Source organism: Arvicanthis niloticus, chromosome 6 (assembly GCF_011762505.2).
Source record: "Arvicanthis niloticus isolate mArvNil1 chromosome 6, mArvNil1.pat.X, whole genome shotgun sequence".
Classification (NCBI taxonomy): Eukaryota; Metazoa; Chordata; class Mammalia; order Rodentia; family Muridae; genus Arvicanthis; species Arvicanthis niloticus.
This window is the reverse complement of record NC_047663.1, coordinates 69,245,545-69,269,470: the sequence shown is the minus strand read 5'-3', so window position 1 is coordinate 69,269,470 and position 23,926 is coordinate 69,245,545. Positions and strand designations below refer to the sequence as shown.

Here is a 23,926-nt window from a genome sequence, read left to right as displayed (position 1 = left end):
ACCACCCCTCTTTCTTCTCCCAGTCCCTGGCGACCACCATCCTACTTTTGTCTCTATAATTTTAACTATTCTAAATACCAAATGTGATCCAGATATAGCAGCTTGTGCCTGTATTCCCAGATACTTAAGAGGCTGAGACAAGGAGGATTGTGGGATTAAGGCTAACCTAGACTCTATAGCTAAACCATGTCTCAAAAGAGGAAATGATTACACATCCTGGTATTCATCTCCATCACTGTGAGGACACACGTGACATATTTGACTCATGATTTTATAGGTTTCAGTCTGAGGTCAGATGGCTCTGTTGCTCTTGGGCCTGTGGAGCAAGGCATCATGGGGCAGTGGATGACAAAGCCTTGTTTTATGACCAGGAAAGTAAAGAAAAATGGAAAGGACCTCCTTGTCTCTGTACTCCCTTCAAGGGCATGTTCCCAGAGACAGTTTTCTCCCTCTTGGCCGACCACCTCCCTGTAGGGCCACATGATGGTAACTGAGTGAGCTCTCGCATGGATTAGGTGTGATAGTCACTGTCATCCCAGCACTGAGGAAGAAGCAGGAGACTGGGCTCAAAGTCAGTCGTCTTCAACTCTACAGAGTTCCAGGTCAGCTAGACTCCATGGGACCCAACCTCAGAGGGAAAGTGTTACAAAGGGAATCCTAACACACAGTGAGCCTCCAGGGTACTGTGCTAAGTGAGGAGGAGCCAGTCACAGTTGGTGCATGATACCACTTACATGATGTCATGTATCTATACCCTACTTCCCACGAGTTAAAGGCAGTACTAGGAATTGAACCCAGGGTTTTGTGCATGCATTCTGCCCACAGAGCCATGGTGCCCAGCCCAGTTTCGTTATCTGTATGTTACCTGTGGTTCACCACAACCCAGAAATATTAAAGGAAGCATTCTAGAAAGAAACAACTCACTTTGTCACTATAGTATTAAATCATTTCAAGGAATCTGGTGGCTGTGGTAAAGTTTGGAGTTTTAATAAACAAAAGGTGTGTGTCCAACTGTGCACACGAGGTCAATACACAACTGTACTGAGGATTACAGGTACACCGAGTTCATCTTTTTAAAGTTTTGAGGGACTGACCTCAGATGACCTTAGTCCCCAACATCCCCCAAACTTGCTATGTTTGGGAGGATAACCTTGGACTTCCGATTCTCCCAAGTGCTAGGATCATATGCATACGCCACACTTATTCCCATTGGTTCTTTGGGTTTCCATGGAGAGATTGGGTGGGTAGAGCACCTTCGCAGTATGTGGTTAGCACACTACCTACTACAGGAAGGAATGGTGCCACTCCCTCAGAGCCATCCTCCCTGTGCCCTACCTTTGATGTGGTACTTTACTGGATTTCAGGTTACCTTCTCATCCCTGACCCTGAATGGCAGGGGCTAACCCTGAAGATCAAAGACACCCACTCTAAGGTATAGCCAGTGGTATGTCCTGAATGTCTGCAGGCTCCTCTGGAACGCAGGCCTGCTGCCGGGTATACTGCTGTAGGCAAGCAATGGGGGTTTCTAGGTCTCCTACCCGCCTCGTACAACAGAACCTCACGGTAGCCAGCACAGAAAACATTGCTTTATTAACTGAATTTGCCAACACACGAGGAGTGCTGTGGGCTTCTTAGACACAGACCCTGGTGGGGGCCGCAGTCCGGATGCCCCAGTGAGTGAGCAGGACAGGATGGGGCCGGAAACTCTGCAGCGGCAGCAACAGCAGCAACACAGTCATGCAGGGTACAGGGGCGCTGGCCACACAGGAGTGACCGAACATTCTATTGCTCGTTAAGGGTCGCGAACAAGGACAATGTACAAAAAGGAGAAATAGGTCTTTGCGGTAATGAAAAATACATTTTTTTTTCTCTACAAAGAAATCTTCTCTAATACAAGAAAATAAATATTGCAACATAAGCCAAAAATAATTTAAAATTGCTCTTTTCAATATAGTTTTCAATATTTCTCTTGTATATTAACAAATGGCACATCACTTTCTTTGAAACAAAGACAGAAGGTGTCTCCTCCTGTGACATTCATATCACCCTCCCCACCGCCACCCCCACATGATTTGGATGGAGCACAAGCGTGCATCCTTAGGAGAAGGCGGCAGGAAGCGGCTTAAAGAACGACCAAAGGTCCCCGACTCCAACACCTCTGGCTCTTCGGCCAATGTGGCCAGCTGGGCCAAGGGCACGTGAGAGTAGCCGCCTCAAGGACCTTACTACAGAGATCACATATTGTTACGCAGAGCTTCAGGTATGGGCACAGGCTGACCTTATGTGGCAATGGTGAGGAAACCCAAAGTCTAACCTGCTGCCAATACTCCTGTAGAATCAGGCAGTTGAATCTCTAGAACCCCCAGCAAGTCCCATAGGGTATCCATGCATTGCACAGCACTCTGCCACACACACGCACACACATACACAGACGCACGCACACATGCACGCACGCACGCACGCAGTCCAACACCTACGCCCAGGAACCTGGGTTGCTGGCTTCTCCAACACACCTGCCCTTACATTGCAAAGACTTCACTCTCACGCCTTTCACAAACTCAGAGCCCACTTAATAAAGTAAAGGAGCATCCTATCTTTCTTTTCTTTACTTGTTTCAAAATACACTTATGATACAGAAAAAATACTTTCCTTGCACATTAGCCTGTGTCCTGCGATGAGGAAATGAGGTGGAAGGGTTACATTAGCCAGAACGAGTCAGAGTCCGTCCTCCCTCCCTAAGGAGGGGTTGTGAATGAGGGCAAGAGTGGGCACTGCCTCTGGCCTAGAAGGGTGCCTTGGTCATAGTGTGGCAAAGCCATCTACACCACAGACAGTGTGGCCTGGGAGGACCTAGGGAGAGGCTATGGGACATCCTCATCCTCCCCGCAGCCCGATGGACATCTTAGAAGTGGAGACAGCTGCCGGATGAAGATGCTGTGGGGCTTGGCCTAGTAAAGGGGTCTGCTAACCAGCCATTATCACAGACAACAACTGGGCTTCTATGGCACAGAGCCTGGTGGGACACAGTGGTCAGGGACATTCCCTTCCTCCCCCTGTAGCTTTTGGTTGTTCTTTAAGCCCCCATGCCCTTCGTGTCCCGCAGGTCAGACCACCAGGCAGTCCAGCAGATGAGATTACGACCCGAAGTGACCCAAAGCACAGGGGTAGGGAAGGTCTGTTCAAAGGCAGTAAACAAGAGACGGGTGGGGATGCTGACGCTGACACCGAGCTGTCACTATTACCAAGACGGGCAGGCAGACTAAGTCTATGTGGTAGCCGATGCCATCCTGATGCCCAGGATCCTTGGAGCCCACCCCACGCCCTCGGAGTCCATTTGGATAAGACACGTTTGTCCAATCCCCAAACTGAAGTCATTATCTTTGTTTCTGATTTTGCTCAAACTCACTGTCGTACCTTGATAATTTTGGAGTCGAGGTGGGTGAAGGTCCCGTGTATTTTGCTCTTTGTGTATCTATGTGGTGGCAATGGGGGAACCACACTGGATTCACAGTCAGGATTCTCCCCCCCCCAAAGGGGGAGGGAGTCTCAAAGTTTAGGACCACACTCAACAGCGGCTCAGCCCAGGGACCGTAAACCAACAACAGCAGTAGCAGCAGCGGCGGCGGCGGCAGCAGCAGCAGCAGCCTCCTCCGAGGCCTTGGGCCCTTCTCTGTAGGTGTGTGCAATAACCGAGTCTCTGAACTTCGTTGCTAACCAATTCCTTTGAAAAGGAAGTTCAAGTCGACAGTTGTCAGGTCTGGGCTGTGCTGTGTATCATGGTCAGAAGATTCTTTGGCATTCTCAGAATGATTCGACTGGTTCACTGGACTTTTGCAAGGTTCTGGTTGGAGAAGTTCTGGCTTTACCAGTGGCGGAAGTGACCCAAGAGTAATTCATAAAAGAAAAAAAAATGTTTTCACGGAATTCCTTTGTTCCCTGAGCTATCTATCACCCTGGGGCCACTCCATCAAAACTCTTCAGAACTACCTGGGGGCTTAAAGGAAGGGGGATTTGAAGAGGAGTAGGAAAAAGGGGTTCAGTAGGGAGGGAAAGGGGGTTAAGGCGCTAAGGGACAGAGGAATACAGGAAGATCCAGCAACAAATCAACCAGTCCCAGCAGGCCAGCATTGGCCTGCCCTGGGCCCCGGGATCCCACTACACTTGTTGGAAGGGTGTTTCCAGAAGGAAACCAAGGAGGAAGCTCATCTCTTAGCAGGACTAGGAAACTTCAAAAGGCAAACGGTCTGGTCTGGCCAGCTCCATATGGAGACAGCAAGACTGTGGCCGAGACTGGCCCCAAAGGAAGAAGGAAGTTAAAGCCCCAGAGTGGTTCTCTGCAGTGGGCTGATCTGAGCCCCAAGTCCCGGGCTGGGCACTGGCCCTCCCTTGGAGTCCTCCACCTGTACAGATGGAGGACTGTTTGGGGAGTCCCCTGAGTAAAGAACACAGCTCAGGAAGGATCCTGGGAACCCTTTCCCAGAGCTGCTTGGGCTGGGCACTGGCAGGGACAGAGCAGCAAGGGAGGGGGGGTTGCGGGTTGGGCGGGCGGGCCTCAGATGTGGTGGGCTGTTCAGGAGCCAGCGGGGCCCCCTGCATCCCCTCAGTGCTTTCTCATAGAAACTCGTTGTGCTTGTGACAGTGAATAGACTGGCTGGGTATCATTTGTTATACTTCCTTAGGGATCAGTGGAGTGCAGCAAGACACCCCCCACCAACCCAAAAATGGACCCCAGTGCAATCTGGGGGGGACAAGGCGGGGCAGGCCCTGGGATGGCCCATCTGCCATGAAATAATGCCCAAACGACAGTCTGTGTCACCCAATGGCAGTAGGCAGAAGCCCTGAGCGCTCTCCCTCGCCTCGTCTACATCAAGCCAGAAGCCCGGCGATGTCGCATGGGCTGGGACAGGGGTGGCACATAGAACCTGGTATAGTCCCCATGGCCAAGGCCACGGGAGGAATCCTAATGTCCTAGGCCAGCACAGAGGAAAGACAACGGAGTGGAATTCAGAACTCTCTCTATATTAAAAATAAAACCACGACAGAGTGGTGGGTCTGAGACACTCAGCAGTTGGAAATGGCAGTTGTGATTGGGCTGAGGCCTTGTAGGGGACCAGGGCGGGGCCTGGGTGAGTTAGGAGGCCAGCACCCCCATGCGAACCACCTCCTCTGCCCCTGCCTCCCTGGAAGCCCGTTGTACCCCACTGTCCTCCGCCTCTACATCAGACTCGCTCATCTCCTCATCGGAGAAGTAGCCGTCTGCCTCGGTGTCAAAATGCAGGCTGACCTTTGGCCGCTCAGCCACAGCAGACAGCAGTCCTGTCCCAGCATCAGACCTAGCACCCGGAGATTTCCGACTGACCTTCATCTCTCGGGGTGGCCGGAGCCTGCCCAAGGGTTTGGGGCTCACTGTAGGGCCAGGCACTTGGACATTTAAGTCGGAAGCCATGGGGGCCGTCTCGTCCGGGATCTCGGAGGCCAGTGTTGGAGGGCTTTCCAGTGCTGCTGGCACTGGACAGTCCCCAGCTGCAGGGCTGGACGGCAAATGAGAAGACGTCCTCCGTGGTGGCTTCCTTGTGGGTGGTCCTTGTGTGCCCTTGCCATCCTGGGCCCAGGCCTTCTTGGGTGGCTTGTCTGGAGTGGTCCGTGCACTGGGCCCATCCTGCAGCGGGGGTGGTTTCTTCTTGGCAGGCAGGCGAGTGCGGCCTCGGGCCTTCCTGGCAGGGTCACCAGGTCGTAGTGAGGGGTCCCTCATGAAGCTGAGCAGAGTTTCCTCATCTTGTAGCAATTCCTCTGACAGAAGACCTGGAGCAGGATCCTCCCGGTGCCCACTGTTCAAAGACCACTCGCTCATGGCCATGTCCTCTGCTGTGATCTGAACCGACTGGGCCAACCAGCTGTTGAAGAAAGTGCCGTCGATGGGGAACGAGGTGGACAGGCCTGATGAATGGGAGAAAGGAGGCAGGTGAGATGTCACAGGTGTGTAAGTTCAGGACAACCAACCCACCCAGGTAAGCCATCCTGTTCTGTCCACGCATCCCACTAATGCCACCAAAGAGCAGGAGGCAGCCCCTGCTCACCAGGCTGACTGACCTCAGGACCAGCTTTTTAAATTGTGGAGTAATGGAAAGGAAGGAAGTGGTGAGTTCCTTGTTCAAACAGTAAAAATTTCCAAGTGGTAAGAGCAGACTGGCCACCAGGGGGCGCTGCATCTTTATGGGCAGCCCCCTCCAGCAGCTTGCAGCAAACACCCAACAGAGATCTCCCTGAAACAGGGTGGCCAGGACCTTCAGCTTTGGGCCCAGTTTTACTGAGATCTATCGTGGCAGTGACTAGGGGACCTCTCACCACTTTTCTTGGTCTCTGGGTGGCTCAAGAAAGGTCAGCTGGGATTGAACAAACATCAGGTTGGTGTGGCTAGGTTTAGGTGGGGAAGGCGCAAGGCGCGGTGGAGACTCTCTGAAAGAGTGGAATGGATATAAAGACCTCTTGCAGTCCTGCCATCCCAGCATGGGGCTGATTTCTAAGGACCTCTGGGAGGATCCAGCACCCAGGCCAGGGCCAGGGCCAGGGCCAGGGCCAGGGCAGCTCCTGAGCTTGCAGAACTCTATCCAGCCAGAAGTTCTTGGGAATTCCAGTGAGGTGGGGCTGACTTGCTGTGGGCACCTGGAGGAAGAAGGGCCTAAGTGGGCCACCTCTGCTTCATGCTGCTTGGCCCTCTTCTGGGTGAAGCTGAAAAGGGTAGAGTTAGCATCTGCCAGGCTACAAGGGTCCCTCACTTACCCAGCTGCCCCAGCACAGACTCCGGACCAGCCTTCATCTTCTCTTTCTTCTCAGGGCTGCTGCCCTTGGGACCCTCTCGGCCTTTCCTTTTTGAGTCATTCTTCTTGCCCTTTGACCTCTTCCCAGAAGGCTCTGTGTTAGAGAAAGAGTTAAACCTGAGTGGCTGCCCATGGGTTATCCATCAACTGTGTCTACCAACCATGGTACCAAGGTCAGAGTCAGTGTGCCAGAAACAGGGGCAGCTGGGGTACGACACAAGGTAACTGCCTACAGCTTTATGAAGGATAGAGGTAGGAACAAGAAGTCCTGTGGGACCTGGGCTTCAGTGCGACCTACAAACCCCAGAGACCTTGGAGAGTTCTGGCGAATGGAAAAGGTGACTGGATGTTATATGGACCGAATGCCAGGATAAGGAACTGAACACAGGGCAGAAAAACATCATCTGGGTAAGAGGCCGAGATCCTGGGCCTGACACCACAGCCAAGCTTCTTGCCTCGGCCTCCAGCTCTATTTCTGTTCAAGCAGAAGACAAGAGGTTTGGGTTCTGTATCTGGTTCTCTGCCCTTTGGTCTACGAAAGGTGAGTCCCCAGCTGCTCAGCAGAGGCAGAGAGGCTCTGGGAACAATGTCAAAAGAAGGCAGAGATGTGTTCTGAGTTCTTCTCAGTCCCCTGAGTCTCTAATTAGACCTCAGTCTCCTTGCCTGTAACTCAGACCTCATGCCTGACATTCCAAGGCCCCAGACCTTACATGTCTCACCTCAGTTACCCTACAGCCTCCTCTAAGCACCTCCCTCCCCGACATGCATCCACTTCAGAGACTGAAGATGCAATGCTTGTAACAATGGTTCCTACCGGGGACAAGGAGCTTGCAGGGTCCTCAGACTCTAGGTTGGGGTGCAGGCCCTCTGGTGTATAGGATCCTGTGACAGAAGGTGCTATTCCTGCCTTGCTACCTTCAGCTTCCTTGATTTGTGTGGCCTCTAAGTACAGTAGAGTTCTCCCTCATTACCTCTAGCCCTTGTACCACCACTGACTGTACATCCTGGGCCTCAAATTCACTCTCTTCTGTCCGTGGGCAGGAAAGCTCTGGAGGCTTCATGACTGTTAGTTCCACAGGGCTATGACCTACTCTGACCTCTGCAACTGGCAACAGTAATTTTCTTTTCTCTTTTTTTTCCCCTTTAATTATACTGGGTTTGACTCCCAGCACCTGCACGGTGACACTTGACCATCTGTAACTCCAGTTGGAGGGGATCTGACACCCTCTTCTGACCTTCATAGGTAGGCACCAGGCACACATGTACAGATATGCAGAGAACACACACATAAAACAAAAATGCATAAGAAAACGGTTCTCATATAGTCTAGGATGGTCTCGAACTTCCTATGTAGCTGTGCGTAGCCTGGAACTCCTGATCCTCCTGCCTCTACCTCCAAGTGTTAGGATTAGATTTGGACTTGCACATCTGGTTTTAAGCAGTGCTGGGGATCAAACCCAGAGAGGCTTCATGCATGCTAGGCAACCACCCTATCCAGTAAGCTACATTCCCAGTCCCTCAGAAGCCAGAAGAGGGCGCTGGATGCCCTGGAACTGGAGGTACAGACAGTTGTGAGCTACCATGTGGGTGCGAGCAATTGAAGCCATAGCCACTGGAAAAATCGGCCAGTATTCTTAATCCCTGAGCCTCCAGACCCCTTTCTCTACAGGTGTGTACCACCACACTTGGCTTTGATGAATGCTGGTAACCCCAAAGGGGAAACGGAGCAACTCAGCTACTGGCAGAAAAGGGGGCACCCATTCCCTTTACTGGTATTATTCTGCAGCTTTCCCTCCTCAACTCAAGGCCCAGAATGACCCACAAGCTGAGTCGGTAGTGGCAGGCACATCTCCAAAGCTCTCTCTTGCTGTTTCTGATGTGTATGTTCAATATTTGAGTGTAAATAACGTTCCTGCGGCATGCGTAGGTGCGTGCGTGCTAGGCTCGTCTTCCTCAACATGTCCAGACTCCATAACTAACCAACTCAGTCAATGTCTGTCGACACCTTTGCTCCTAGTTTCTCGATCTGCTAGGTGCATGTTATATCTAGAGAATAAAAGACACAGCTGATCAGAGCCTGAACGTCATCACGTGACACCTCAGAGAGGGAGATGCAGCCTCATCTCCGCACAGCTGCCCCTGAGGACTGAACCCTCATACACCAAAGTTCAGGGGAGCTGGCCAGCTCCAGCCTGTCTTGAGCCCAGAAGTCAGGAAGACTGTGGTTCTGCACCTGTCCTCACACAAGCTAAGCCACTGTTGGTGGAACCAGGCTGTCCCCAGGCACCAGTGATGCCCCTGAGGGGAGTGGCTTGAAAGTCACCGTCCAAACTCTGGCACCTTGCCTATCAGCACAACCAGGGCCTTGATAGGTTCCCATATGGACCTGTAATGTTGGTGAGAAAGGACAGGACTGAAGGGTTCTGGCCCCATGCCCTTCCAGGCCCGCCCCCTGTAGACACTCCTTCCCAGCAGGAGGCGCCATGCCTACCTCTGCAAAGATCTTGTTCAATAAGTTTCATCTGCAAATGGAATATCTGCTCCTGAAGCTTACAGATGGTGTGCTTCGTTCTCTCCCGCCTTGTCACCATGTAGCACAGGTTCCTCACCTGAGGAGACACAGGAGAGATTTCTCACTTCACCTACTGCCGGTCATCTCAGGGGGGCCTCATTGCTGGAAAAGGCAGTGTTTTGAACACAGGCCACCACTGCTGCCTCCCCTCTGCCCAAGACATTTGAGAATTCACTCCCAAACCCTGAGTGTGCAGGGAGTATCTGGTCTCAACCTGGCAACCCTCTCTTCCTGTCTAACACCCACCTTTCCCAGCAAAGCAACTCTGCAGATACAACCATCACAGTAAAACCCAGCGCCTGGCCCAAGGCACCAGCATCACTGTATTTTCAAATGAGCACAATCTGGAAGAATAGTTTTCCCAAGTCTACCTGCTACACTGGGACCTGAGCCAGGGCCCTGCCACCGGGGCCAATGTTCCCATACCCACAACATGACGCCTTACTTTATAAAGGACAGCAGCTCCTGACTCCCTCAGGCCAGCTGGGAAGAGTCCCTACAGTAGGCTTTGAAGTTATCTGGCTTAGCCTAGAGGACAGGCACACATTCTTCAGGTTGGCTGGCAAGATATGAAGTGGACCTGTCCCTGCCTGTTCAGGGTGCCACCATCCCCCAACCACTGCTCTCTCACACACTTCTCTTACACACATCCAGGCTTCAGCCCTGGAGACACTCACTCCCTTGGTCTGGTCTGGTATCACCTTTGGGCTCATGTGGAGTTTTCCAGAAACAGGGACAGTTACTGACCACATCCACTCAGCTTGACTCCTATTCCCACTAGGGTCTTCCTTTACCTAGTCCCCAGGTGGCCTTCAGGTCTTACTTAGGTCCTTCTGTCTTCAAGTTGCCTGGGTTACATACATATTAAGAAACCCTCCTTCTTGGCATGACCCCCGTTCCTCCTAGCTCAAGGTAGTATGAGCAGATCTTTATCAAGCGTGATATTCCTGTCCTTTCTGAGATTACTTGTGAAGGAGACTCTAGGAGAGCCAGTGTTGTCCACATCATCAACAGGAGGGATTCAATATGGACTCTGCTGTGACATTCCGTGTGTGTGTGTGTGTGTGTGTGTGTGTGTGAGAGAGAGAGAGAGAGAGAGAGAGAGAGAGAGAGAGAGAGAGAGAGAGAGAGACCTAACTGTCAACACCAGGCCACTGTGGTCCACCCATTACTGACCCCAGCCCCCTCCTCAAGGGATAGCCCTGGATTTTAACCACTGGTAGCAGCCGGTGAACCTCTTAGCATACCCATTTTCCAATCAACCTCCCTCCACACTCCTCTCCTGCACTTCAGCCTGGCTCCGCGCCTTCCTACATTCTTGGATAAATCTGTAGAAAGCAATGGGGCCAGGACCTCTTTCTTCCCATTGCCTGCCACCCAGCAAGGCAGGAAGTAACTCCCATGGCCATAACTGACCCATCAGTACGATTACTCCAGTCTCCCCTTGTGAGGGACACAGCTCTCTTCCCAGCCTGGTTCCACCTCTTCCCATGCCCCATCCTTTCACAGGGACAGTAAAACCATCCCTCAGCAAAGCTCTTGAAATGCAAATCAGAGCACTTCCTGGCGGACTCACACCTTCTAGGGCCTCTATCTGGGTGGAATTCCTCAAGATTTCCTGCTGGGAACCTCAGAATGGGAACTAAGGTCTCAGAAGATAAAATTAGCTAAGATGAAGTCATCCCCCCCTTGGAGTGGGCCCTTTCTCCATTATGACTGAATGAAGACAAAGGCCTGGAGAATGGAGTGCAGAATGATGTGGTGGACAGAGTGACTGTGTCATCAGCCAGGTGCAGTTAAGGGTTTGGCAAGGGACCCCAATATAGGGACCAACAGGGGGGCAAAGGCAGGGTCAGAAAGGGCAGGATCTGCTTCCCGCTGTTCCTCCCCATCCTTCGGAGGGCAGCAGGGGTGAGGCCACCACACCACGCTCATCTCTGGGCATCTCAGATGACTGAGAGCTCCGGCCTCCCTCTTGGCTCTTGGCTCTCACACAAGGTCCATTCAGTCGCTGAAATAACTCTTACAGCAAGAACCACAACCATGTCCTGCAGGGCCTAACAGTCACCATGGTTGCTAGGGGACATGAGCTGGCATTTGCAGGCTGATGTCCACTACTGCAATTTTTCTGTCAGCCGTGAATAACTCTGGACGCTGTGTAGCCGTGCCCATCCACACTGCCTGCCAAGGTCCAGGCCTGCGGCTGAAATTTGTAGGAAAGCATATCTTTTGGGTTGGCCGTAAAATCGATTTCCCGCTGGTGGCAATCCTGCTCCTGAACCATTAGGGAAGATGACCATGCTGAAGTGCCAAGCCTTGCAGCTCTGTGGAGCCCACTCTTGGAATATAAGGCTTCACCGCTCTACTCAGAGCTGAACTGCTTACGGGGCCAACAGTAATAACAATCAACCTGCAGTACGGAAGGGAAGGGGGCTCATAGCCTTATCATTCCAGTACTTGGGAGGGTGAGGCCAGCCTGGGCTGCAGGGTGAGAAGGAGCCTCAAACAACACAACAAACAGTAGAGGCCACCATCCTTGTGTGACCCCAAGGGGTGGAGGCCACCACCCTTGTGTGACCCAAAGGGGTGAAAGGCACTGTCCTTGTATGACCCCTAACCCTGACCCCAATGTCAGTTGGATCCTTAACTTCCAGTTCATGGAAAAGGAAACAGAAACTCACCAGTTGGGAGGAAGGGGGGGGTCAGAATCAGGACATGGCCAGACCACACAAGGCCTCTAACTCCAGCCTTGCCCTGCCCCTTAACTACAGGAGCAGGATCAAGCTGGCCTGGTGCCCAGTCAAAGGTGGAGTACTCTCAGCTATTGGCTCTGGGCCATGGTTAGAGACTGGGCCTGCTGGACAAGCCATTGCCACTATGGGGCCTTGCAGAGAAGCCCACCCCACCCCAGAGAGTACTTGGTGCTTTTCATTAGTCTAAGTCACCAACTGGTGGCCCTCCGAGGGACTGAGGCTGGACACCTGGGGCTGGGCCTCATTGCTGTCTTTACTAGCTTTCTTCTTCAGTCTTCCAGAATTGCCCTCTCCAAAACACACACATCTATCTCCATCAACCCCACATATACCACCAGGGAGCAAGCCACAGTTCTATTCTGTCTCCTAGAGGAAGGATGGAAGTGTGTGTGGCTCAGTCACCCAGGCCAGGCCTAGAATGCCTCTGTGGGGCAATGCCTGGTGTGTGTCATCTATGCCGATCCCTGTTCTCTGCCTGGCAGCCCATGGGAGTCACATCCACAACCACCCCTGCCCACCCAGTTCTGGCCAGCACCAACATGCCTGGTAACTAGACAATCCCTGCCCCAGACCCCCAAGCTTCCTCTCTCTAAAGCTCCTAAGAGACTTCGTAGAGTTCCAAGTAGGCTCTCCCACCTCTTTCTAGATGCTCAGATGGGTGCCACCTCTCCTTGGAGGGGTCTGTGGCAGCCCCCCGAGCCTTTGGAGCATACACAGGCAGCTTGCTGGCATAGCAGCCCTTGCCAGCCTCAGACAGTGGCCCCTGTCCTAGCTGACCTTGGGGATGGGAGGATGGAGGAATGGAAGGAGAACACACTTTCTCAGGAAAACCTACAAAACTATAAACAGTCAATGTTGCTTTTCTTGAGTCCCACCCACTCAAGTTCAGCCAGAGGAGGCAAGTTTCTCTAAGGTTTCCTGTCAATCATTTCACTAACTTGAGCCCAATCGGGATGGACCAGCTTCTTCTTGGGGCAGGAAAGGTCCTCAGTTAGTCTCTAGGAAGTTAAGTTACGCGGGGGGGGGGGGGGGGGGGGGGGGGGCACATACCGGGGCTGGCTTGCACAGAGCATGAGGTAACATCTGATGAAGTCCTCTGGGAAGCGACAAGAGGAACAGTAATATGTACTGAAGACCTGGGGGTGGGGACTTGGGGAGGCTGAACTGCCCCGGAAGTGGTGGCTACAGTGCAAGCCAGCTTTCCCCTCTGCACTGGCTGAACCAGGGACACGTGATTCTTCCCACTCTCCCTTCTGACTTGGTGACCGACTTAGTGGTCAAGCAGTAGGTTTACTCTCAGGCCACCAGGATCATTTCTCCCTTGCCTAGGCCCAAGGGCAGATGTGTGGAGATGGTAGGGATGGGGGTGGGGTGGGGGGGAAGCTGAGTGCAGCTCCTTCCATAGCACATAGCACATCACCTGCTGGGATGCCCCAACCATTTTGCAAACTGGCTCACTGAGGCCCAGATGCAAAAAAAAAAAAAAAAAAAAAAAAAAAAAAAAGGAGTGAACTCCAAAGTCCCTTTGAAGTTTCCAATCAGGACTGTTTAACACAGGAAGGGTTAACATGTTGCCTAGGTCCATGAAAGACACTGACATGATTCTACGATTCTCTGAACTCTAGAATTCAATGTTCAGAAAGGAAGAGACTACGGAGTAGCTCCTGGGTTCAGAGACTGGTCTAAGATCTGGATGTGTTCACCTCCCTCACCCCCACATATACCACACCAGGGAGCAAGCCACAGTTCTGTTCTGTCTCCTAGAGCAAAGATGGAAGTGTGTGTGGCTCAGTCACCCAGGCCAGGCCTAGAATGCCTCTGTGGGGCAATGCCTGGTGTGTGTCGTCTATCCCAATCCCTGTTCTCTGCCTGGCAGCCCATGGGAGTCACATCCACAACCACCCCTGCCCACCCAGTTCTGGCCAGCACAAACATGCCTGCTAACTAGACAATCTCGCGCGCGCGCGCGCGCGCGCGCACACACACACACACACACACACACACACACACACACACACAAACCTCTTACCCCCCACCCCCACCCCTAAGACAGGGTTTTTCTGTGTAGCCCTGATGTTCTGGAACTCTTTCTGTGATCAGTCTGGTCTCTACTGGTGTCCACCTGTCTCTGCCTCCTGTATGCTAGGATGGATTAAAGGTGTGTGCCACCATGCCATGCAATCCCAATCCCTACTCTGATTATGTCAGGTATCTTGTAACACTGGCTCCTTTAGTCTCAGTCACCATCCACAAAGGTCAGAAGGGGGAACTGCCAGCAATTGGGTCCTAGTAGCCTTGATTCCTGTCTCCAGAGATCACCTTCACCCAGGCCTCGGAAATGGCTGGCACAAGAGACTCAAAGACCAAGTATCTCTCCTCCCAATGTGTCTTCTAATCCTGGCAGCCTTTACCGTGCCCACCTCCCAACCCCCAACCTCCAAGCCCTGGCTGTCCCTGGGCAGGACACATAGAGTAAGAGGTAAGGCCCCTGACCCACTGGGGCTACTTACCCTCTCCAGGTCCTGCCGCAGGTGGGTGAAAAGCTTCAGGCGTCGATAGAGGACGTCCTGCTCCTGCTGGGCCAGGTTGTCCACCTCGTCGGTCTTGGGCGTCAACAGCGGCTGGTTGGCATTCGCTCTCCTCTTCAGCTTCCAGTACTGGTAGATGAAGTCCACCAGTGCTTCAGCCAGGTCTAGCCGTTCAGCCACCTCAGCTGGCTCCACCAGCTCATAGAAGTTTTCTTCCAGCTGCTGCAGCCGCTGCTTGCGTAGGGTCACCTTTTCCAGATCTTCAACAGCCTGGCTGGGCTCCACAGACTCAGAAGTAGGCTCACTTCGAGGGCCCCCGTCACTGTGCTCCTGGCAGAGTGACTTGAACTTGACCTCGTCATTGTCAGCTAGGATAGTCCGCATCTCCAGGCCTCGGTCGAAGGCGCACGTGACGTGGAATGCCGTGACGCAGGAAGGCATGGAACACTGGAGAGAGGGGAAGGGCAGTGTCAGGCATCAAGGAAGTGGCAGGGGGCAACACGGGGGGCCATCTAAGGCACTGAGAGGCACACACAGTGCTGTGGGGACACTACATAAAATGGCAAAGGCTCCAACATCCCCCAGTGTGGACATTTGGTAGGAGAAACAGGAGCCACAGGGCACCTGGAAAGGTGACAGAGCAAATCCCCAACATACCGAAGGAGCCACAAGTCAGAAGGTAATGATACACCCCTCGTGGGGACAAGATACGCTGTCCTGTGGCCAAAATGACTTTGAGGTTAGAGGACAGGGGGAAAGGCCTGAAGAGGGTCTCCTCTATTGTATTGTTATCAAAGACAGGAGTCTGCCCTGGTACTCTGGGAGCAGCTGGACCCCCTGCCTTCCTCTTAACCAAGCAGATAAAGGCTGGACCAACCATTCTTCATAGCCCTGGATGGGGAGTGGACAGCTGGAACCAGTTCATCGACAGTGTATGCGACATCAGGTACCATTGCCACACCGTCCAGAGCCATTCTGGAGGTCTGATAAATGACGTGGAGGCATATTTGCAAGGCTGACTGTGTTCTTGGGGAGATGAGAGAGACAAAGGAGAGTTTCTACCCGACAGCAGAGACCAGAAGCACTGGCAACCCCTGCTTTGTTAAAAAAAAAAAAAAAAAAAAAAAAGCAGGTCCACGCTCCCTCCACATCAGAGCTGTGAAGCTTATAGCTTCCTGTGGTTTGAACGACTCAGGTGGTCCTGATGATCACCAAGATAGGAGCCACCATCACAGGTAGACCAGTAAGCCCCTGCATTGGGTCAGGCAGGCCCATTTGCCGAGCTGGAGAGGAATTCAGATTTCCATTCCTTTCACATGCCAGGGTTACAGTCTAAAAGGCCAATGAATCATCAAGCCCAGAGACATGGGGAAAGCCAAGTTCCTAGTATTCCATGGGTAGGGGCTGTCCCTATTTCTTGGAAGCCTGGGGACAAATGAATGTGGGTGAAATACCCATAAGGACCTGGTCCTAATCCTCTAGGGCCCGTTAGTGATGTAGCCACAGGGGCTATGTGGTGGTAACTACTGGTATTTTAGGTACCTTGGTGCATCTGTCTGGTAACAAGGCAGCTCCGGGCAGCAGAAGGAAGCAGGCCACATACCTGGATGCAGGTACCTGTGCACTCCTTGCAGAGGCTGCAGGATAGGGCCCAACGGCTGGCCGGAATATGTGAGATCTTGGTAATGGGCTCCATCTTCTCTGGACAGCCAATGCTGACCTGGGCAGAATACAGAGAGCTGCATCAGTCCCCAAGTGGGATCCTGTCAGTCATAGCCAGATAGTGAGCAGACAGAATGTGGATTCAACTCACAAGTCCCAAGTCCTCCCTGTCTCCATACATGCAGAGCTGAAGGTCTGAGTCCTCGATGCTCACTCAATCAAGTACCGGCTGACTTGGAACTAGCCCCAGAGCGTGCACATGTGTAAGAATGTAGCTGGCTAGGAGAAGCATGTGCCTGGACTGTAGACTTTGAGACATGGAGGTGCATGTATGCATGTGTGTGTTCCTGTATGCCATGGCACAGGTGTGGAGGATAGAGGACAACTTGCAGAAGTAAGTCCTCCTTTTCCACTTCACAGGTCCTGGGGACTAAACTCAGGTTGTCAAACTTAGCAGCAAGCACCTTTACTTGCTGAGCCATCTTGCTGGCCCCCAAGCATGACGTCCTCAATAGGTCAGTCTCTCCTGGCGTAACCAGGAGAAAAGGTACCGAGAGGCAGTCCTGGCCTTCAAGATAAAAATCTGACATAAATAACCACTACCCCAGAAATGACAAGGTGGATCCCAGTAGGAATCTCTGGACAGAGAACCAGGAAGGGAAGAGTTGCATGCTGATAGGGTCTCCTAGCTTGCTTCTAGACTCAGACAGCACTGAACAGGCATCTCGATATAGAAGAGCTGACTAAAGCCTTAGTGAAGATGGCTACTGTGGACCCAGCCTGCTGTCAATGGCCCTTCCATGTGACCCCAGCCACAGGCCACTTCTGCAGCCACAGGAGAGGCCCATTATCCAACTTCCTACTTTTACCTTCTAGATTAGGGGACCATCTACTCTTTTGTTTGGTTTTGTGACAGGGTTATCATACAGCCCAGGCTAACATCAAATTCAAGCTGATGATGGCCTTGAACTCCTGATCTTCTACTCTAAGCTCTCAAGTGCTGGATTTACGGGCAAACGTCACCAAGGCTGGTTTTATTCTGATTTCAACCAAACCTTTCTTTTGATGGATTCCATAATCTGAGCCTCCATCCCCACCCTCTTTGCTTGACTAAGGTCTAGACCTCAAATTGTCCCTCCTGAATTTCCCAGTGTCTCAGAGTTGGGGACCAGACCTATGACCAGGTCCACAGACAATGTTCCCAGGTATTCCCAGACCTGTCTGTGATGGTTGTATATGCTTGGCCCAGGGAGTGGCACTTTAGAAGGTATATCCCTGTGGGAGTAGGTTTGGCCTTGTCGGAGTAGGTGTGTCACTGTGGGTGTGGACTTTAAGACCCTCATCCTAACTGCCTGGAGTTGGTCATGGTGTCTGTTCCCAGCAGTAAATCCCTAAGACACTGTCTTTCTGAGTCTTCATTGGAACCCAACAGCCCCTTCTTTTCCTATGTTCTGTCACCTAAATTCTTCCATGCCCAACCTGAGCTCTCCCCGTACCCCCCATGTTTTACTCCCTGAAATCTTCTACACACCTCAGGAATCCACAGGGCACAGCTGACATGTACCCATTTGGTCCCACTTCTGGTGGGCTTCAAGGCTCCTCCTCGCTTGGGGCAGAGCAGGCACTTCGGCTGGACTCCCAGGGCACAGGTCCGGCACAGCCAGCTGCCCGTGGGCACCTTGAGGATCCCGTAGCATGCCTGGGAGCAGAGGCTATAGGTCAGGGGCATTGGCAAACGTGATGTGTCTGCTCAGTGACTTGCCAACAATGGTGGCAATCTCTGTCCCCAGGCTACACTGGGTGGCACAGAGATTTCCTGAGGGTGTACAATCCCATCCTCTGGAAGAAATCGGGGCTGCTCTTGGCTGGAAGACTCGAGTTACGTCAGAGGTTTCTAACCAGCACAGGCTTTAGGAAAAGCCTCAACTGCTTCCTAAATTGTATACAAACTTGGTTCTAAACCTCTCAAGTCAAAAGTCCAAACTTTCATCTTTTTATACAGGATCCTCTGTGCAAACAGTGATGCCCCCATCCCACCATCCCAGGGGTGTAGGAGATCCACAGGGACCCAAGAGGTGCTAGGTAGCTCAAGTCTCTGCTTCTCAGCTTCCCAGGATCAGCTGTTGTAGACACATGTGCCTCAAAGTTGGGGGCCAAAGTGGGTCCCTGAATCCAAGTCAGGTCTTCTGGAAACAAGGCCTAGAGATACAGAGGACCTAGAAAGGGGATATACGGGCTGGAGAGATGGCTCAGCTGTTAAGAGCATTTGCTGCTCTTGCAGAGAACCTAAATCCAGTTCCTAACACCCACGTGGCAGCTCACAAGCATTTTTAACTCTAATACCAGGTGATCCAATGTCCTCTTCTCCCCTCTCTGGGAATCAGACACACACAATTATATACATGAGGCAAAACACCCATATATATAAACTAATAAAATAATTTTTAAAAAGAAAAGAAAGTTAACTGTGGGTTAGAGAGATGGCTCAGTAGCTAAAACTACTTGCTGAGTTCAGAGGACCTGAGTTCAATTCCCAGCACCCACATCAGCTCACAAACCATCTTCAACTTCAGCTCCAGAGGGATTGGCTGTCTTTGGCCTCCACATACATCCACTCATACATGCACATACCCCTCCCACACCCTTAAAAAAATAAAAATAATATTAAAAAAAGAAAAGGGACTCTGGCTAGCTCTGTTACAATAACAACAGTAATAAATACTCTAGCATAGGCTATATGTATTTCTTAAGCTTATCGGGGATAGAATATGGCAGGGCATACACTGTAGGCTTGAGAACGACTCTGTGAGTTGGTTCTCTCCTTCCATCTTTATATGGGTCCTGAATTCACGTCACTATACTTAAAAAAACAAAACAAAACAAACACAAGCCTTTACCCACTGAGCCATCTCACAGGCTATTTTTCTACTATTTTTCACTAAGCAAAAAACATCATAAACAATTCACTTTCTTTTGGGGGCTGGAAGTAGTGCTGTGGATTGAACCCAAGGTCTCTTCAATACTGGGCAAGCACCCTACCACTCAGTCATCTCTGCTCTGACTTCTCACCTTCATTCACGGTTAACAAGACGGGACCCGCAGAGAAGTTAAGAACTTTGCTCTAGGTCTCAAACATTGTAAAAAGCAGAACCATGTTTTGAAACTAGGCGGCTTGGCTCTCCATCACTACCTGATGCTGCCATCCCTTTGTAAGGTCAGGATGTGAGGAGCTGGGGAGTGGTTCTCTGAGGGGAGGACCAGAGAGAGACAGAGAAGACAGACTACCCAAAGGACCCTTGCTTAGATGTGGCTAGCAGGACTGAGCCAAGCAGGCCACTGATGTCCCAGGTACTGCAAAGTCTGCCTCTAGCCCTCCTTAGGGATACTGTGCCCAAGCTCCTGTATCCAGGACAACCAGCCTCAGCTGGGCTCAGGCGGCATGGTGTGGGAGAGAGGGTCAGGGTCCACCTACCTGGTGCACACAGACATTGCATTTGTCACAGAAGACCATCTCGTTGCCATCCTCGCCTTCAGGGGAGCGGCACACGTCGCAGACAACATCCTCGTCGTACTCGATGCCCAGCCCCTCCTGTGTCTCAATGGCCTGTGCCATATTCTGGTGGCACAGTGTCTCTAGCTCCTCTAGAACACGCTCTAATGTCAGCTCATCCAGCTCGGGTTTCTCTGAGGGCAGAATGGCAGGGAACACCGTTAGCAGCTCAGGAGGCCTGGCAGCAATCAGGGCAAATGCTATCAGTGGTGTCGAGAGGAAAGCTCCATCCAGCCATTTTCAGTGGTAACCTGGGCCTCAGCTTCATCTGGACAACGGACCCAACCAATCCCACAGGTTCCTGCCCATCATGGCCACCTCACCATCTACAGCCTCCCCATGACCACTCACATACATGTGTATGCACATACGATGGAGGGTGTCTCTGGGATGCAGCTGGCTCCATGAGGAATCTACTGCTTGTATCGTGTGGGTATCATCTATGTGCACACTCAGATAATAGCTAAGCTGGTCTTTCCTAGGACATGTCAACAAAGCTTCACCTAGGAGACCCACGCCCACAAACTCAATGACATCGAGCTCTGCGAATTACATCCTACTTTTTAACCTGAGAGCTGTAGATACTTGGGAGGCAGAGACAAGGAATCCCACACCTGTCAGTACATCTGTCAGGATGTGTCACAGCCATTGGAGGTGTAGATACCACCAGGGGCCCGGAAGAAGATCCTCCCTGACAGTTGTAATCATGTACCCAGTGCAGAAGGGTCACTTACCCATCTCCTTGAGCTCCGAGTTGAGAAGTTCCAACCAGTATGCATCGATCTCATCCAGGTCGTAGCGGCTGCCTCCTGGCCAGTCAGGATGGGCACCCTCACCTAGTGTGGGGCTATCTGGGGACATCTGTGTGTGTGGGCCTTTCAGAGGTGGGAGGATCCTGGGAAATGGAGAATGGTAGGGGTAAAGAGAGGGGCCTTAGCTTGTCCTCCTCAGTCTGCCTGGCTGAGGAACTGGTGGCCCAAGGTGAGATGGATGTGACATGCTCACGCCCCACAGTGCCCATCCTCTCATATCCACCTCCATTCTCATTTCTTTCCTGGCTGCCAGTCTGCCTTGCAGACTCTATTAACTGTGGATCTACAGAACAGTAGGCCCTAAGGGCTATAAAGCAGAGTGAGGTCCATGTGGAAATGATATGTAGCCCTGACCCACCACAGTAGCATCTGCCTTGCCCAGCCAGGGTTATTCCCAACCTGGATCAGCCTTGCTTGGTCTGCAGGAGGTGTCCCAAGTGCCATCCTGAGCTATATGCCCTGTGCCAGCTACTCAGTGACAAGCTAGAGCCAGCTGGATTCTAGACCCTTTGGCGTACCCCTCCAGGCTAGGACCAAAGACTCATTGTATGGCTTCATAATTCCTGGCCCCTCTTCACCAACCTAGAGGTCTCGGTCTTGAGTTGAAGTTTGGCTGCTTTTCCCAGGAGTTTAAGCCCCACAGGGTTCTACTATACAACCCAGGAGAGCGCTTTCTGGATTAAAGGTCTATGGTTACTGTGACATGCTGGCCACACAACTGGACCCCTCCCCATGGATTACACAGGCATTGTGTTTCTTAATGCTTCAGCTTGCCTTCCCAAACTTCCAAGCTCCAACACTGTCTCAGATCCCATGCCAGACCAGCCTTGCCTTGGGGCCAGGGACCTGCTTCAGGCACTAAGCTCCACCCTCTGTTCCCTCGGGTCCCCACTCCTCAAACAGGATACTACTAACACAACCTACTGTAGGCATTTGGTCAGAGGATGGCAAGGATTAACAAAGAAAGCTCTTAGCAAAATGCTAGGTAGGCAGGAGGGGTAGGCTGACTCCGTGTGTGTGTGTGTGTGTGTGTGTGTGTGTGTGTGTGTGTGTGTGTGCGTGTGCGCGTGCGCGCGCGCGCGCGCGCTTTAAGATTGCTAGATGTCAATCACCTTTCTCCTCCTGAAATGGAAAAAAAGTGGCATTTTGCCTCAGGTGGGTGGGGTCCTCTACGCATCTGTGTGCTACTTGTCAGATTCTGAGGCCAGTTCAAAATGCCAGGCCTTCCCATACCCACTGGTTGCCATGGTTATTGTCTGGAGCCTGGCCTCCATCTGGTCAGCCCTGCCAGGCCTGAGAGGCCCTACACTTGCCCGGGAGGCCTCCTGGGGTCGGAGCCAGGACGTGCCAAGGGCTGTGACTCAGCTCAGGCTGGGCAGGGAGGGAGGGTTCAAGATGGCACAAGGACAGGGCTGAGCCACAGGGAGGGTCCTGGCTTCAGGAAATGCCCTGGTGTCAGAAAGGGGACAGGAAGGATGCTGGGTACAGGGAGCCAGGGGTGTAAAGCAGGGAGAAAAGATTGAAGGCTTGGAAGTCATGAGGACAACGAGACGGGGTCAAAGGTCAAAGGTTAGCACGACCATCCCAAAGGAGAAGCCCTCATGAGAGTCTTAGGTGACAATGATGGCAGGACCTTCTCCTGCACCAAGTAAATTATCTTAAACAGAAGCCAACACCAATGCCCTCAGACCAACCAAATGCTGCCTTTCCCAAGAAACTGTCACTTCAAATGAGCATCTCTTAAAAGCACAGCCTGTAATTTTGTCACAACCCAGCTTTGTGTGCCCTAAACATACACTTAGTCAAGCGTTTGAGCATCCCTGTCTGAACAGCTACCTACTGCTAAGTACCAGTCACACCTGCTTGCTTCACTGGTGCTGCCTGGCTAGCCCTTTGGGGAGGCAGGGCTGAGGTACACACACCAGAAAAAGCACTTCCTACCAGGTATGAACTAACCTGACCCTAAGCCAACGCCTCTTCCTCAGACACGGCAGAGGGAATGAGCTGGATGCTGTGGAAGGAAAGCTTCTTCAAGACCTATAGGGGAGAGCAGAGGCTATCCCAGAGATGTAGACAGATGCCAGAGGTTGATGGACCAAGTCTAAAGGGACAGTACAAATCCGCAGGGGCAGGTTTTAGACCCTGAGGTGAGCACAACTGTCCAAAAGCCATGGAGAGGCAGAGGAGTCAAGCTGGGATTGCATGTAGGGGGAGAGTAGTCAGGGTGTGCTTACTGCTCTTACCCTAGGCCTCACAGGGGCAGCCCAGGGTTTGTTCCTGTGGTCTGTCATTTCCTGGCCCATCGGCCTACGAGGCCCCATAGGAAATTCCCCTGAGTTTCCCGACTTCCTCATCTGTCAAGTGGGGACAGTACTATGCACCCTACAGCCATGGTCCCTGAATCGAGGCGAGAGGCTTGACTTGGGAGGCACTCAGTGTCCTCCAGGGTAGCTCCCACAAAGGCTTCCAGGAGGTTGTGCAGTGGGGAGGCACCCAGATCGGTGGGAGACCAGGAGGCAGGGGTATAATGACCCTCTGAGTTTTAGAGTCTGAAAGGACATAATTGCCCATCTCAGAACATCTGCTCTCAGTACAGGGAGGCTCTACATGTCTATCTCATGTCAGCCAAGCCCAGCCATGAGGACCCTGTAGATGCACTCAGTAGAGTGATTGCCCAGCATAGCCAAAAGCTCTGGGGTCCATCCCAGCACCACACAAACTAGATGTGACGTTCAACCTTGGATACACACCAAGTTCAAAACCAGCCTGGGACACACATTAAAAAACAAAAAGCAAAACAACAACAACAAAAACCCCAAACAAAACCAACAAACAAGATAGCTACAACAAAACAACTGAATGGGATGAAGGATGCTGGGACCTCAGAAAGCCAGGACAGGATGGTCCTTTTCCATGTCACCAGATAAAGAACCTTAAACACAGACTTAATGAAGTCAAGCCGCCAGGGTAGAAGTAATTACAGTAAGTTGTCATGCCACATATAGTGACAACCTGGCCTGAGAATTTTCACTTAACCAGTAGTCACTGGTATGAATATCATCCCATTTCACCGAGGAGCAGACTGCCTTGGAGAGGTCATGTCATGGTTCTCCTGACTGACAAGGTCAGGGCACAAAACCCACTAGGACCTTGACCTATGTTACAGGCCCCAGGAGATCCATCCATCTGTATATCATCCATCCACCTAACACCCATCTGTCCATCATCCAT

General features: G+C 52.0%; 1 protein-coding gene across 5 annotated transcripts in view; it reads right to left on the bottom strand.

Moving 5' to 3' along the window:
- Window positions 1-1,566: 1,566 nt before the first annotated feature.
- The window catches only part of Jade2 (jade family PHD finger 2), a 47,639-nt gene continuing 25,279 nt past the window's right edge, over window positions 1,567-23,926 (bottom strand). For all 5 annotated transcript variants that reach the window (XM_076936878.1, XM_034505607.2, XM_034505609.2 and 2 more), the window contains 8 exons: window positions 20,618-20,778; window positions 19,806-20,017; window positions 17,865-18,032; window positions 16,275-16,391; window positions 14,654-15,118; window positions 9,310-9,427; window positions 6,781-6,912; window positions 1,567-5,937 (listed from right to left, as the gene is read on the bottom strand). In XM_076936878.1, the coding sequence (XP_076792993.1) occupies window positions 5,132-5,937; window positions 6,781-6,912; window positions 9,310-9,427; window positions 14,654-15,118; window positions 16,275-16,391; window positions 17,865-18,032; window positions 19,806-20,017; window positions 20,618-20,778 (2,179 nt within the window). In that variant the 3' untranslated portion in view covers window positions 1,567-5,131. The remainder of the gene's footprint in view (window positions 5,938-6,780; window positions 6,913-9,309; window positions 9,428-14,653; window positions 15,119-16,274; window positions 16,392-17,864; window positions 18,033-19,805; window positions 20,018-20,617; window positions 20,779-23,926) is intronic.